General features: G+C 39.1%; 1 protein-coding gene and 1 pseudogene across 1 annotated transcript; both read left to right on the top strand.

The window, feature by feature from the left end:
• The first annotated feature begins 402 nt into the window (after positions 1-402).
• LOC103941985 (probable LRR receptor-like serine/threonine-protein kinase At3g47570) lies at positions 403-3806 on the top strand. Its single transcript, XM_048564353.1, has 2 exons — positions 403-3121; positions 3237-3806. Exons 1-2 carry the CDS (start codon positions 403-405, stop codon positions 3602-3604), a joined length of 3087 nt encoding a protein of 1028 aa, XP_048420310.1. The 3' UTR covers positions 3605-3806.
• Positions 3807-8581: 4775 nt separating this feature from the next.
• LOC103941991 lies at positions 8582-9916 on the top strand (annotated as a pseudogene).
• The last annotated feature ends 7148 nt before the right edge of the window (positions 9917-17064 follow it).

The raw sequence follows: 17064 nt of genomic DNA on the forward strand, positions 1-17064 counted from the left end.
CTTCGTCCTTGGCGTACCGAAAGTGCCAGACAATAGGTGTTTGCCAAATGTTTCCAGTTAGCTTCTGCAATCACGGGGCTTTAATGGTCTTAGTCCTTGGCGTTCACCGAAAGTGCCAAACAACAGTTCCCAGTAGTGGAAGTAAGCTGTGGGGTAAAGTTCCCAGTAGTGAAGTCGTCTAAAAAAACAAGCCAAAGTGGTTGTCATTTACTTGGACTTATTCCTACTCATATTTGAATCTTCAAGAAGCAGAAACTGTGGTGTGAGTTCCTCCTATGATCCTATCCTTCTATAAATTTCCTTATCATGTAACAATTGGAACTCACCAAATTCGCAACTCAACACCCATCTCTCTATTTCTTTCTGCTTCTCTCTCTACTTATATAGTTAACCAGATCAGGAATGGGGGTTTTGGTTGTGAAATTGATCTTAATATACTTGCTTTTCAGTGCAGTGTTCGATTGCTGTTGGAGCTCCCTGCAATCAGGACTCGGAGGGAATGCGACGGATAGGCTGGCGCTGCTTGCCATCAAAGCTCAAATAAAGCAAGATCTCCATAATTACAACGTGATGAGCTCCTGGAACGATTCCACGCACTTTTGCATGTGGCATGGTGTGACGTGCAGTCGGCGACATCGCCAAAGGGTCACTAACCTGGACCTGCAATCTCAAAATCTGGTAGGCAAATTATCCCCAAACATTGGAAATCTAAGTTTTCTAAGGGAGCTGTGGCTGCGAAATAACAGCTTCAGTCATGAAATTCCTTCACAAATTGGGAATTTGCGTAGGTTGCAGGTATTGCGATTAGATGTTAACTCGTTTAGTGGCAGTATTCCACACAATATATCATATTGCTTCAACCTTATCTTTGTGAATTTCACTTACAACAAGTTGGTGGGTAAAATTCCTTCAGAAATTGGATTGCTCTCGAAACTGCAAAAATTTCCATTAGAATATAATAATGTAACGGGACATATCCCTCCTTCCTTAGGGAACCTTTCGTCTCTCCAGGTGCTAGGTCTTGCTGGTAATAACTTGATGGGAAACATCCCCAGTTCTCTTGGCCAATTGAAAAAATTAACCGTCTTGGTATTGGGGTTAAATCAGTTGTCTGGTAGCATCCCGTCCTCCATTTATAACCTCTCTTCTCTTGTTACATTTTTCATGGCACTTAACCAAATTCAAGGGAGTATTCCATCAGAAATTGGCAAAAATCTTCCTAATCTCAGATTCTTCAGCGTCGCCTCAAACCAACTTACTGGGTCCATACCTGCCTCAATATCCAATGTCACAAGTGTGTGGAAACTTGACGTTGGGAGTAACAACCTAATCGGACCGGTACCGAATCTCCAAAAGCTTCACAACCTCCGGCATCTCAACGTTCAATTTAATAATATTGGAAGCGGTAAAGATGGTGACTTAAGTTTTCTCTCGGACTTGACCAATGCCACCCAGTTACAAAGTTTGATCATTAACACCAACAATTTTGGAGGGACATTGCCCATGTCAATATCCAATCTCTCTGCCAAACTTGAGTTGTTTTGGGTTGACGATAACCATCTATATGGAAGCATCCCATCTGGGATAGGGAATCTGGTGAGCTTGGAATCGTTGCGTTGGGGGAATAATAGCTTCACAGGTAACATCCCCTCTGACATGGGTAAGCTTTCAAACCTTGGAATATTATATATTTCCAATAACAAATTATCAGGAAATATCCCGTTTTCCTTAAGAAATTTAACCAAGTTATTCCATCTTGCGTTGGATGGAAATTATCTTGAGGGCAACATTCCTTCAGGTCTGGGGGAATGCCATGGGTTGCAATCGTTAAATCTTTCTTATAACCTTCTTAATGGCACAATACCCAAACAAGTTTTTAGACTACCCTCCTTATCGATTTATTTGGACTTGTCTAATAACCTCTTCACAGGTTCCCTTCCCTCGGAGGTTGGGAATTTTTTCAGTCTAAGTGAACTGGACGTTTCTGATAACATGTTATCTGGAGAACTCCCCAGTAGCCTTGGTGGTTGTGAGAGTTTAGAAGTCCTGCATTTGCAAGGAAACTTCTTCAACGGGTCCATTCCTTTGTCTATGAGTTCAGTGAGAGGGATTCAAGATCTAGACCTTTCTCGCAATAATTTATCAGGTGAAATTCCAAAATTTTTAGAAGGCTTTAGAATCCTGAACAATCTGAACTTATCATTCAATCAATTTTGGGGAGTGGTACCAACTGGAGGTGTTTTCAAAAATGCGAGAGCTATCTCAGTTGTTGGCAACACTAATCTGTGCAGCCCTGTTGCTAATTTAAAGCTTCCCAAGTGCAAGTCTAAAGAGACCAAGAAACGAAGATTGTCTCGTAGCTTGAAACAAATACTCCCTTTAGTATTTGGACTTACTCTTCTAGGAATAGCCATGCTGTTCTCCTATTTCTTTCTTTGTTTGTCGAGGAAGAAAAGGAAAGAAATTTCATTGAGCACTTTGGGGAACACTATTTTGCAAGTGTCATATGCTACTCTACTCAAAGCTACTGACGGGTTCTCAGAGGCTAATTTAATTGGTGCTGGTAGTTTTGGGTCTGTGTACAAGGGAGTTCTTGATGATGATGATAAAGCTCAACTTGTTGCCGTGAAGGTGTTTAACTTGTTACGCCTTGGAGCTTCGAGGAGTTTCATAGCCGAATGTGAAGCTTTGAGAAATATGAGGCATCGAAATCTCGTCAAGATTATAACTGTGTGTTCAAGTGTTGATTTTCATGGTAATGATTTCAAGGCTCTAGTTTATGAGTTCATGGACAACGGGAGCTTAGAGGAGTGGCTGCATCCACCTACTGGATCTGAAGAGTTAAGAGATCATGTACCCAAGAATTTAAGTCTTCTTCAGAGGCTAGAAATTGCCATTGGTTTTTCTTGTGCACTGGATTATCTTCATAATCATTGTGAAACGCCAATAGTTCATTGTGATCTCAAGCCAAGCAACATTCTCTTGGACAATGAATTGACTGGCCATGTTTCTGACTTTGGATTAGCAAGGTTTCTCTCACAAGTAACGAGTAATGTTTCAACAATTCAAAGTCAGACAAGTTTCGTTGGAATAAGAGGAACGGTTGGTTATGTAGCTCCAGGTATATATATATGTTAGATATATACTTCATTACATTTCCTTTTTTATTTTGGAGTATTTAATTTACAAAATTCAAACTGAACTATTTATACACAAATTTGATGTTCGAATTGTAGAGTATGGCATGGGGGGTGAGGTGTCAACGAATGGTGATGTCTACAGCTTTGGCATTCTCTTGTTGGAGATGTTTACAGGGAAGAGACCCACAGACAACATGTTTGGTGATAGCTTGAACCTTCATAATTTTGTCAAGATGGCTCTCCCCGGGCGAGTTATTGAGATTGCAGACGCACCACTTCTTCAAGGAGGCACGAACGAGAATCCCAATCAATGCAGTGCGAGAATTCATAAAGTTGAGGTGTGCTTGAGTTCAATATTTAGAATTGGAATTGCTTGTTCTGCTGAATCCGCAACAGATCGACTAAAGAATATCAATGATGCTGCATCTGAACTTCATTCCATTAGGAATACTTTTCTTGGATAGAAACTCTTTTTTATGTGCTTTTGTGATAGAGAAATTTCGTGTACTGCCTGTGAAGTCTAGCTTTTATGTTACCACAGTAGATGTGGAAGTTTGCAATGTAAATAATCACCAATGAGGTTCATTGTGTGAAGAGTGTATTACTACTTCTTGTACTTGGTATTTTTGTGTAATATTCACATCGATTAAAATCTAGTTCGTGCCACGAAATTGTTGAATATTCACATTGATAGATTCCAAATTTTTAAAGATTCATAACCTCAAGACCTTCAACATTCAACAAAATCATCTTGGAAGCTGTAAAGATGGTGAGTTGAGTTTCCTATCAGACATGGCCTATGCATTTAATGGGGAGACGTCAACTTGTCTTTGGACCTGGTGCTGGGCTTCAGGCGAGTCCTCCTTTAGTTGGCATTTTTGGGCTTTCTTCACACTTGTAGCCCAATGTTCAAATATTAACCCAAACAAATGGTTCTTAGAGGAGGATGACGATCGCAAACTCTCCGTCAGCAAAGACGACCCGAGTGACGAGACCCAATCGCCTCTTTGGGTCAACTTGCTTCTGGCCTTGGCTTGCACTAGAATCTTGAAATAGGCTTTCCAAAATATGGGTTTTGGGGTCATGTCGTTTCTTGGATTTGGTCTTCTCGGGCACGAACCCGGGTAGAAAAGCTGTCACGGACTCCGAGAAGGAATCGTCGATGCTATGAATGGGGATAAGGGTTTCGGTAGATCATATGAGGTTAGATAGGGTTGACAATTAAAGGGAGAGAGCTTTTTTTTCATTAGTTTTAATTTTGTTCAGACCACAACAAAAATCCTTAATTTATTATTTAATTAATTTCTTAATTAATGTGGCAAATTTTGTGGAGCAACACTACATCGTCACTTAATTTAACTTTTGATAGAAAAATTAACAGAAGTATGAAAGTAAGAGAAAAATTAAAGTTAGGTACGAAAATGACACAAAATGTAAGTAAAGTCGGGATTTTGAAAAACTTAAGGATTGGGCGCATTCATATGCAATGCAATATGCAGCTAGTGGGGCTTGGATTGTATTTGCATAACCCCATGAAATCTTTTGTCTGGTCCCCTTAAAGAATGTCCTCGAATCACAGCCGCTGATCACGCCTCAACTTCATAATGACTCAAAGTAGCTCATCCATCGAGTCCAGATCTAAACAAACCCCTATTACTTTTCTTGTGAACCCAATTAAGGATTCAAAGGTTCTATTTTCCCCAAATTGCCCTTTGGCCCAATTATCCCCACGTCTTCATTTGTGATCTCACATTACCTCACAAATGAGGTATACTTGCTTACCAGTTACCACACCAATTTTTTTTTTTAACAAACAATATCATCTACGCTAAGGGGAGGAGGTAGGCTTAGCCTCACAATGAATTAGCAATAATTTGATTCAAACTTGTCTTTGGTGATAATTGAACCTCAGACATCTCAATGAAGAGAAATATCATTATATTGTAGCACTAAGTGACTCTTAAGTCTTTGTTACGTTAGATGATTCAAAGATGATAATCACCCACCATTGGGTAGCCTAGTGGCTATGGCGAACTTGTGCTTGTGTTCCCAAAGGTCGTAGGTTTGACTCCTCCTGATATGAAATCAAGTTTTTAACAGGGAGTCTGTTGCTGCCATAGTAAACGTCAAGCAGCAGTGTTCCTAGTAGAGTCGTATACGCAAAACTTTCTCATCAAACTGGGATCTGAAAAAATAAAAAAATGACAGCTTTCAAAGAAAGAATCAAACCGTGTTTATATGAGTATTTTCTATTTGGTGGTATATTTACTTCCTTTTGTGTTTAAATGAGTATTTTCTCATCAAACTGGGATCATGTGCACTGGTGAGAATGTGCCAAAGCAAAATGAGTTTTAGGTGTGGAAGAAAGAAAATCGAACAACCCTAAAAAAATTTCGGAAAAACAAAAGAGAAAATTTAAATTATAAATTAATGCTTTTTACATTCATTTTTATTTTTCACGCACTTTTTTAATTTTTGTTCGTCAATATAGAAAGAATTGAGTGTAATACTAAACCTCCCACCAATTAGGAAATGGGAGAATAATATAGGAAGGTTCCACACTTATCTGTGCAAACCAACCAGATTGGCGGGTGACATGCATGCGCTAAAGATTGAGAATGGGAACTGAATTGAATACTTAATTTTTAGTTCACACAGGAGGACAATTTTTCCATGGATAATGAGTTAATTAGCAAATTCCAAAATATGCCCCCTAATGACTTCTCAAATTGGATATGCACAAGGCTGATGATAGGGTTGAGTGGGATTTCTTATTGGCTGTGACGGAGAAAATGGGGTTCGATAGTAGGTGGAGAAGCTTGATCTTTGGTTGCATATCTTCAGTGAATTTTGCTATCCTCCTAAATGGACAACCTGGACCCAAATTTGCTCCTTCACGTGGGTTTAGGCAGAGAGACCCTTTATCCCCTTATCTTTTCCTTTTGGTTAGTGAAGTTCTGTCACTTCTTATTCAGAAGGAATGTGAGTGGAACTGGATCAAAGGAGTACAAATGAGCCCCTCGGACCCGACTATATCCCACATACTTTTTGCAGATGATACACTTAGCTTCCTAAAGGCAGAGAAGGAGAATTGCCGGCACTTAATTAAGGTGATTGATGACTATTGTTTGGCTTTGGGGCAACAAGTCAATAAGTCGAAGTCAAGTGTCTTCTTCAGTGCCAATGTGCCTGAGACATTATCTCAATAGTTGGCAGATATTCTCGGTATGGTAAGAGTCAGGGATCCGGGCTTATACTTGGGAGTACCTGCTATCTGGGGCCGATCGAAGAAATGTGGGCTTGCCTATGTTAAAGGAATGTTATTGGGAAAGCTTCAGGGTTGGAAGAAATCAACTCTCTCATAAGCGGGGCATGAGGTCCTCATAAAGGCAGTGGTGCAACCAATTCCTGCATACCCAATGAACCTTTTTAAGTTTCCCACGTCACTATGCAATGAATTGGATGCCATGATTTCGAAATTCTTGTGGGGACAGAAGGATGGGGAGCATCGAATTCATTGGGTATCACGAGAGAAATTGGGTCGGTCAAAGAAGGAAGAAGGCTAAGGATTAAGGAGCTTTGAGATGTTCAACGATGCCCTTCTGGCAAAGCAGTGTTGGCATATGATAATGGAGCCGAATTCCTTGTGGGCGTTGGTGCTTAATGCCTGGTACTTTCCTAATTGCTATTTCTTCGATGCAAAGAGGGGTGGGAGAGTTTCTTGGGCTTGGTCATGCCTTTTAGTTGGAAGAAATATTCTAAGTGGGGGTGCACACTGGTAGATTATGAATGGTAATAATGTGAGGGTCTAGATTGATAGATGGCTCTCAGCTATTCCCTTGGGCAAACCCTCCCCCTTGGGCACGGTGCAGGTTTCAAAGAACCTAATGGTTAGCTCGTTAATTTGCCTGTTGAACGGGGAATGGGATATTGATTTTTTGAAACCATTTATGGTGGAGGAGGAGTTCGATGCAATCTTGGAGACTCACATCGGAGAACCGACTTTAAGGGATATGCTAGTGTGGCCTTTTGAAAAGAAAGGGATGCTTTCGGTTAAATCTGGATATCATTGGGCTCATACATGAATCCAATCACAATGGAGCCTCAACCTTCACATGTCAGCTACCATTCCAGGAACACTGTGGAAGCGTGTTTGGCAGTTGGAGGTTCCACCAAAGCTCAGATGCTTCATGTGGAAGACCCTTCATATTACGCTTGCAACAATGGCTAATTTATACCAAAGACGTTCGTCCTTATCTCCTTTGTGCCCTATCTGTGAGTCTCAGAAAGAGTCAATCGAACACCTTTTCCTTGAATGCCCGTGGGTGGAAGCGGTTTGGTTTGGGGGAAGGTTAAATTTAAGGATGAATGGGATGGAGATTTCAAGCTGGGCAAACTGGCTGCTACAAATGCATGAGTCAGCCAATGGTTCGAATGAGGTGAGGAATAATATGCTTTCATATATTGCCTTTACATGCTTGCATATATGGAAATCAAGGTGTAATTTTCAGTTAAACCAACAACAAATATACCCAACACAGGTTATTGCTGCTATCTCCCATTTTGCTTTAACCTTCAAGGAGGCCAAATCATTTTCGCCCACTACACTTGTACCCAGTTATTAGGAAACAAATATTGGTGTTAGATGGTCTCCACCGAGTATGGGATTCATAAAGATAAATGTGGATGCTAACTGGGTTGCAAGGGATGGGTTGGGGTTTACGAGAGTGGTGGCACGGGATGATGAGGGCAAGTTCTTGGCAGCATGCGGGTATAGCGTGAAGGCAACTAGCGTTGGAATGGTAGGGGCGATGGCTATTATGCATGGATGTAAATTGGGGATTAGTAGGGGTTGGAATTCAATAATGGTTGAGTCTGACTCCTTGGAATCAATTTCTTGTCTAAAGGATTTGGCAAGGAAGGGCAGTTGGGAAGCTTTTCTTATTATTGTGAAATGCAACAATTTCGGGAGGGGGGTTTCAAGATTGCAGCTGGTTTTGGGTTCCAAGATCGACCAACTCGGCAGTAGACCTTTTGGCTTCGCGGTGTTGTAGAGAAGTATGTGATCATATTTGGGTCGATAGACCCCCATCTTCTCTTGTTCATGTTTTGTGTAATGATGGCCTTCCTTGCCCCCACGAATTGTATTTTGTAGTGTGAGGAGGGACGCTTTACCATTAGGTGCAGTGTCTTGGTCTCCTGTAACCTCCTTGCACTACCTTTTTCTAGTATATGTAGTTGGTTGTTTGCCTCTGTGTAGGCCTTCTTGTAAACTTTGGCATTTTTGCCCGGATAATGCTATATCCTGATCTCCAAAAAAAACTCCATAAGTAATCCACCACCCCTCCTTCTAACTCCTCACCCTATCAGTACGTCACTGACTGACACACACACACACACACACACACACACACACACACACACACACACACACACTCTCTCTCTCTCTCTCTCTCTCTCTCTCTCTATTTTCTGTTTGTTTCTGGGAAAATTTAGAAGAAGAAGAAAATGGGTGTGGTGAGCGTTTCTACTTGCATTGCTTCTCTAATCATCTCACTTATGTGGGTGGCTGAAGCAAGAATCCCAGGAGTTTACACTGGTGGTGCATGGCAAGGCGCTCATGCCACCTTCTACGGTGACTCCGACACCTTCGGAACCATAGGTACGTCATCAAAACCCTACATTTCCCCTTCAAACTCTTCACCATTTGCCCCAACTTTTCATTTTTCTTAATGTACACAATAATGCCACATTCCTTTAAAGCAGAGAAACTTTCATGCACTAAGAATGTCATTTTGTCAGTATCATAATCATGTGCTGCATGCATTATGATTTTTGCATGTAAGTTGCATGATTGGGTTGAGATACTGTAGCAAAATCCAACAAAACCCATCAAAGATCTAAAACCAAGAACTTAATTAAGCTTAATTATCAATTAATTAACTAAAACACTTGAATTTTTCAGGTGGGGCTTGTGGATACGGAAATCTATACAGCCAAGGGTACGAAGTTAACACGGCGGCACGGAGTTCAACAATGGCCCCAGCTGCGGAGCCTGCTTTGAGCTCAAGTGTACAGACGACCCCAGATGGTGCCACTATGGAAGTCGATCTATTTTCATCATTGCCACTAACTTTTGCCCTCCCAATTTTGCCCAACCAAGCGACAATGGCGGATGATGCAACCCTCCTAGGCCCCACTTCGACCTCGCCATGCCAATGTTCCTCAAGATTGCCGAGTGCAGAGCTGGGATCGTCCCTGTTTCCTACCGTAGGTTAGTAAAGGCCACATCTCTGTTTTTCTTGCTCTGTTTTTTTTCGCTGTTTTCCTTGCTCTATTTTTAGGTTGGGTTATTTAGTTTAACAATTTGAAAGTAATAATCTTGGATTTGGAAGTATTGGAACTTTTTTTTTTTTTTACAAAACGAGTTACTATTTTTTTGTATCTATGTAAAGTGAGATTCGACCGTGAGTTCAGAAAACTAACTGATCTAACTCACGTCAATTACCTGTTATTCTTAAAAAACAATAGTTATAACTTTTTAGCCCAATGAAATGTGGTTTCCAAAATTTCTACTTGGACAACTTATCTCTCCAATATAATTGTACTGGAATTTGGTTGTGTGAGTGTTTCTTTTTTCCTTTCTTTTTCCCTTCTGATTTAATTTCTTTTCATATGAAATAAGTTAGATTACTTTTCTTTTTTCTTTAAAGCTTTTTGTGACCTTTCTCAATCTTGCGAGTCACACCTGTGGTACAAGTGAGTTGGATTCTGGACTGAGTTTTAATTGCTTTCGCAGAATGTATATGGTTTCTATTAACCAAAATTCTGTGGTATTTCGGACTTCTTAAATATTAAAAGTTAAAAAATTTGAAGTATCACATGTTTGGTATAGAAAATCCAAACAATCTATTTACTGACAATGTGGAAAGAGCTCACTTAAAATTGACTTATTGCCCCAAATTCTTGATATTTTCTTATGGTAGTTAATGGGTTAGGTTAGTTAATGAAAGTGTATTTAAGTTTGGCTATTTCCTAGCAAATGTAAAGAGTCTGTAAGTTGATTATTCCTAGTCTTAGGATTTTTGTGTAACTTGCAAAGGTTGGAGTCTGCGTTAAATGAGGAGCCTGATTGACCAAGATTGCACGGCATAGCTTTTCTCTAGTAAGAATCATTTGCATTCATTTAGGATTTGTTTTCCCTATTAAAGATTGATTGGGTGTGGGACTCTAGGGTTCTATTCAAATCAGAAAAGAGTCTTAAATAAGGAAGAGGTTTAAATAGGGCCAATCTATTTGTTTATTAGGGTTAATTGTAACCTAGTATATAAAGGGTTGCGCTGGTGGAAAGGAAGACCTTTTTTGCACGCTAATCAAATTGGGAGATTGTTTTATAAGGTCAAGGGGGAGAAACTAAAGGTCGTTAGGTTCTTAGTTTTATCTAGGTGATAATCTGAGAGCATAACATATCATTCATTCATTCATCATGGAACTTTGTGTAAGCTTCACTTGTGAGGAAGATCATCAACCTACGTGAATCGGTGTTCATCCAAGAGAAGGTGAAGAGGACGTGTTCGACAAGACAAGAGTACTTGATCAAGCTTATGTTATGGTGTAAGAAAGTATCAATTGAGTCTTGTATAAGTCCTTGCGTTTTTCTTAGTGAAATTGGCTGTGTGCCTTGAGGTTTTTCTCTCCTGTGTGGAGGGTTTTTTTCCTCGTGCGAGATTTCGTACAAATACTCCGTCTTTGTTTATTTTCTCATTTTGGTGTGATTTAATTTTTTGGTGTGAAGAACCAGGATTGAATTATATTTCAATCCTGCATATTGCTGTTTAACATTGATCCATCTAGGTTTGCAATTACAATTGGCACCAGAGCAGTTCTCTAAAATTATTTAGAGTGATCCTAGGGACTACTGTGATGGATCGAGCAGCTGGATCAATCTCACATCCACCATACTTTGATGGTGAGAACTATGACGCTTGGAAAGCAAAGATGAAGGCGTTTCTTTGGTCACTAAATGCTTGTGTCTGGAACACGGTAGTTTTTGGTTACTCTCCTCCAACCAAAACTATAATACACAAATCAAAGAAAATCTCTGAAGAAGGTAAGGCAGATAGTGATGTTGTCGCTGAGGAAATTGTTCTTAAACCTCATGAAGAATGGACATTGGCTGATCAAACTCACTCCATGAATAATCAGAAGGGGTTAAATGCTCTATTTACTGCCCTATCTCCTGATCAGTTTTCTAATATTTCAAATTGTGAGACCTCCAAAGAGGCTTGGGATATCTTGCAGGTCACATATGAAGGAACAAATGCTGTTAAAGAGTCAAAGCTTCAAAGGTATGTCACTCAATTTGAGATTATTAGAATGGAAGAAGATGAAACCTTTTCTGATTTCTATGCTAAGTTAAATAGTATTGTCAATGCTTGTGCTAATCTTGGGGATAAAATTCCTGAATCTAGAGTTGTCAAAAAGGTTCTTAGATCACTACCTTCTAGGTTTCAACCCAAGAAAACTGCAATTGAAGAAGTTAGAGACTTAAACACAATGAAAATTGCAGAATTAGTTGGGTCCTTGAAAACCTATGAAATGGAGCTACCCACTGTGAAAAGGAGTAAAAACATTGCTCTAAAAGCTGTAAAAGAAGAATGTGAAGAAAGTGAGGAAATTGGTGATGAGGAATTTGCTCTAATCACTAGACAGTTTCAAAAATTTCTCAAGAGTAAAAGTTTTAAGGGAAAAGGAACAAGTTCAGGATCTAAACCCTTTAAGTCAAACAATTTTAATTTTGAAAAAGGTTCCAGACTTATTAAACAAATTGAGGGTCGAAAATGCTATGAATGTCAGGGTTTTGGACATGAAGCAAAAGAATGTGCTAACACCTTGAAGAAATTAAAATCTGAAAAAAAAAACAAAGCCATGAAGAGTACTTGGAGTGACAGTGAATCTGATTCAGATTCGGAAAGTGAGATAGTTGCATTTGTGGGATTTGCAAATATCGATGATCTCGAGGAATCTGATAGCCAGGAGCTTGATGCTGATGAAATACTTCAAAAATATAATGAACTTTATCATGTCTCTGTCAAAATTAGAAAGCATAGTTCTGATATGAAAGAAAAATTGAAAAATCTGGAAACTGAGAAAAATAGGATTGAAACTGTGTTTCAATCTCGGTTGGCTGAACTTGAGAAAGAAAACAAGTCATTGACTTCACAACTTGAGGCTTCTAAAGAAAAAATCATAAGGTTAACCATTGGTGCGGAAAAGATTGACAAAATGCTCAGTATTGGAAAATCCAGTGGAGATAAAACTGGGTTGGGTTTTGATGGTTCCACTGATAGTTCTTCGGGAACAAAATTTGTGAAAGCTTCAGGTATGTGTGCTACACCTAAGACTTGTGTTCTTACTTGTCATGCTTGCGGTGAGGTAGGTCATATTCGACCTTTTTGTGACAAAAAATACTTGAATCATTCTGATAAGTTTTCTGTTGGTGCAGCACGTACTCATCTCTCAAATCTCTTGAGAGAAGTGAATAGGTTGTCTAAACTCGTTCATATTCCAAATTCATATTTGCCTAAGATGAAACTTGTGTGGAGAGAAAAGAAAAGGACTAAATAAGTGAATGAATCACAGTGCTGCTTATTGGCTCATTCTTCAATTGAGTCTAATAATTTCAAATGTTTTGTTGCCTTTACTGCCTTGGATTCTTTCAATTCTAACAAGTGGTACTTTGACAGTGGTTGTTCGAGGCATATGACTGGTGATAAACGTTGGTTTCATTCATATTCAGATAAAAAGGTAAGAGGCACGGTGACCTTTGGTGATGGTAAGAAAGCCAAGGTCTCAGGTGAAGGTACAGTTAAAGCTCCTGGTTTACCTGCTTTGCATAATGTTTTACTTGTTGAAAACCTTACTGCAAACCTTATGAGTATTAGTCAACTATGTGATGATTTTGGTAAGGTTATATTTGATGAAATTGAATGCATAGTGAGTACAAAAACTGGTGAAAAAGTCATTTGTGGACCAAGGTCTGATGATAATTTCTATTGTGCTATGGCTAATGGTTTGAATGTTTGCTACAGGGTTGAAAACAATATCACTAATCTATGGCATCGAAGATTAGGACACATGAATTTTAGAGATCTAATCAAAATTTCGAAGAAAGAATATGTAAGGGGCCTGCCCACATTAAGTGGAAAACAGGAAGGAGTCTGTGGTGATTGTCAAATAGGAAAGCAGACCAAAAGCTCACACAGTCCCACCAACTTCTTATCCACATCAAAACCATTGGAACTTATGCATATGGACTTGGTTGGTCCAATGCAAACTCTAAGTTTGGGAGGTAAAAAGTATATACTAGTTCGTATGGATGATTTCACTCGCTTTACTTGGGTTACTTTCTTGCATGATAAATCTGAAGCATTTAAATCTTTCTCTGTTTTGTGCATGAAAATTCAGAATGAAAAACATGATAACATCATTAGACTAAGGACGGATCATGGGACAGAATTTGAGAATCACTTCTTTTCTGAATTTTGTGATGAACATGGCATTACACATGAATTTTCTGCTCCTATTACACCTCAACAAAATGGGGTGGTTGAAAGGAAAAATAGAGTCTTGCTTGACATGAGTAGAGTGATGCTTAATTCTGCAAATTTGGCAAATGATTTTTGGGCTGAGGCAATATGTTCTGCTTGCTATACTGCTAACAGAGTGTATTTAAGACCAAAGTCAAAAGCAACTCCTTATGAACTTTGGAAAGGGAAAAAGCCTAATGTGAGTCATTTGAGAGTCTTTGGGAGTACATGTTACATATACAAAGATAGGGAACATCTAGCTAAATTTGACTCACGGAGTGACATTGGTATTTTTCTTGGTTACTTTCTAACTAGCAAGGCTTATAGGGTCTATAACACTCGAACTAAGGCTGTAATGGAGTCCATAAATGTTGTGATTAATGATTCTAATTTGGAGCAGGTCAAGCAGATAAAGGATGATGATGATCTTACTGAAATGCAAACAGAAAGTAGAAGTGATCAAGCTACTGCAGTGAATGATGCTTCAAGTATCCCAAACTCAGAAGACATTCATGACACATCATCTCAAACACTTAAAATTGGAGCTAAGCAAGTAAAAAGAGATCACAAGCCTGAAAACATCATTGGGAAGCTCAATGATAAAATGAGAACTCGAAGTCAAGATGTTGAAGAAATAAGCTACTTGTGTTATGTCTCTCAAATTGAGCCAAAAAATCTCAAAGAAGCCATAGTTGACAATGATTGGATCTTAGCCATTCAAGAAGAGTTAAACCAGTTCGAAAGGAATGATGTTTGGTACTTGGTTCCACGGCCCAAGGATGCAAATGTTATCGGTACCAAGTGGATTTTTAGAAACAAGACAGATGAGAAAGGGAATGTAATTCGCAATAAAGCTAGATTGGTTGCTCAAGGATACACTCAAGTGGAAGGTCTTGACTTTGATGAAACTTTTGCTCCCGTAGCAAGATTGGAATCAGTAAGATTACTGCAAGCAATAGCATGCCATCTCAGGATCAAGTTGTACCAGATGGATGTCAAAAGTGCGTTTCTGAATGGGGTGTTGCAGGAAGAAGTTTATGTGGAACAGCCAGCTGGATTCAAAGATCATTTTCATCCTAATCATGTTTACCGACTGAAAAAAGCATTGTATGGTTTGAAACAGGCACCCCGGACTTGGTATGAGAGGTTGTCATCGTATCTGCTTCAAAATGGTTACACTAGAGGAACAATTGACAAAACTCTGTTTGTCAAACAGGTTAAAAGTGATTTAGTTGTTGCTCAAGTTTATGTGGATGATATTGTGTTTGGTTCTACCTCCAATTTTCTAGTTTCTGAATTTACTAATATTATGAGTAATGAATTTGAAATGAGTATGTGTGGAGAGTTGAATTACTTTCTTGGTTTGCAGGTCCAACAACTTAAAGATGGCATGTTTCTCTCCCAAACAAAATATGCAAAGGATCTTGTTGCTAAGTTTGGTTTGGAAAGTGCCAAACCAGTAAGAAATCCTATGAGCACCACAGAGAAGCTTCACAAAGATCCTACTGGAGAACCAATTGATCAAACGTTGTATAGAAGCATGACAGGGAGTCTACTATACCTTACTGCTAATAGTCCCAACATCTCCTTTAGTGTTGGTGTTTGTGCTCGATTTCAATCATGTCCTAAACAATCACATTTGACTGTTGTTAAAAGAATCATACGATATGTAAGTGGCACTTTAAGCTTTGGAATTCATTACTCATTTGACTCAAATGTGGAAATTGCAGGATTTTCGGATGCAGATTGGGCTGGTAATATAGATGATAGAAAAAGCACTTCCGGCAGTTGTTTTTATCTGGGAAACAACTTAGTCGCGTGGCATAGTAAGAAACAAAATTGTGTCTCACTCTCCACCGCCGAGGCTGAATACATAGCTGCTGGAAGCTGCTGCACACAACTGTTATGGATGAAGTAGATGTTGTGTGACTATGGTATAGTGCAAGGTAAGTTGATAATTTTTTGCGATAACCAAAGTGCCATTAATATCTCAAAGAATCCTGTTGAGCACTCTCGCACAAAACACATTGATATAAGGCATCATTTTATTCGTGATCTTGTAGAAGATGATCTTCTTGCATTGGGATATATTCCCACTGATAAACAACTTGCTGATATCTTCACAAAACCACTGGATAATAATCAATATGAACATCTCAGACAATCCATTGGTGTGTGCGCCATTGCCTAACTGTGTAGTTTTCAAATTGCCAGTAATGCATGTCTTTCGTCTGCATATGTGTCTTTCTATATATATATATATTTTTTTTAATCCCTCTGTGCTGCTACGATTCTTTTGATCTCAGATTGGATTACTATTATGGTTTCACTGCTCCATTAGATATAAGGTGGTATTTTGTCTATCGAGAACCTGACATTGCTCTTTCCTATTTTGTTTGTTTCAATTTCTCACTATCTCAAGTGTTTGTGGGGGTCCGAATTCATGTTCAATCATACCTTTCTGATTAGTGGGGCACTTACGCAAGTTTTTTTGTCCCCACTTTGGTTGACTATAAGCACTGGAAAAAAAAAAATGAAGTGAGTGCATGCAGTAGCAAGTTCAAAGTTGCCAGGCACACAACGAAGATATGTAAACGTCTCACCGTTGTGACAACCACTAGAAATAATGTGTCTCAAATAAATTATGCAAGGCACACAACGAAGATATGTAAACGTCTCACCGTTGTGACAACCGCTAGCAATAACGTGTCTCAAATAAACGATGCAAGGCACACAACGAGGATATGCAAACGTCTAAACGTTGTGACAACTGATAGCATCTGTGTCAATTCTTAGTTTGGTACTCTCATTTCATTGCTTAAAGAGAAATTTACAATATGCTTAGAGTTTGGACAAAACAGTTGGTTTGTATGGGCTCTTTTGGTTTGTAAGGGGTGTTGACTATGGTTCCTTAATCCCACACTCTTGAGACACACTTACACTTCCTCACACAAGTTGTTTTAAATTCCCATACTCTGTCCTTGGTTTTCTAGTTCTTAAATTTCATCTTATCTCCTATGGTTTTAGTTAAACTAAATGGATTATCCTGTATGCTGTGCCTAAGAGGAACTAGTACTGCACTTTGGGATTGGCATTCTATTTTTTTATCTCATGCATATCTCTCTCTTTATCTACTTACTGGCAATTTGAACTACTATTTCTTGGCATGGCATACCTTCGCTATGTGATTTCTGATCCGCTGCATTTGATCTCTCTTGCTTGGTTATTTTCGTCTATATTTGGATTTCCCTTGACAAAAAGGGGGAGTAGTTATTGGTTGTTAGATTCAGGGGGAGAATACTATCTTTTGTGCTTCTCCGGTAATTCATGCATGT

This window comes from the organism of the source record quoted next, unplaced genomic scaffold (assembly GCF_019419815.1).
Source record: "Pyrus x bretschneideri cultivar Hongxiangsu unplaced genomic scaffold, Pyrus_bretschneideri_v1 Contig39, whole genome shotgun sequence".
Lineage (NCBI taxonomy): Eukaryota > Viridiplantae > Streptophyta > Magnoliopsida > Rosales > Rosaceae > Pyrus > Pyrus x bretschneideri.

Coding starts and splice junctions, on each gene's coding strand:
- LOC103941985 (XM_048564353.1), top strand. CDS start 403: ATGGGGGTTTTGGTTGTGAAATTGATCTTAATATACTTGCTTTTCAGT. Junction 3,122..3,236: donor GGTTGGTTATGTAGCTCCAG/GTATATATATAT, acceptor TTCGAATTGTAG/AGTATGGCATGGGGGGTGAG.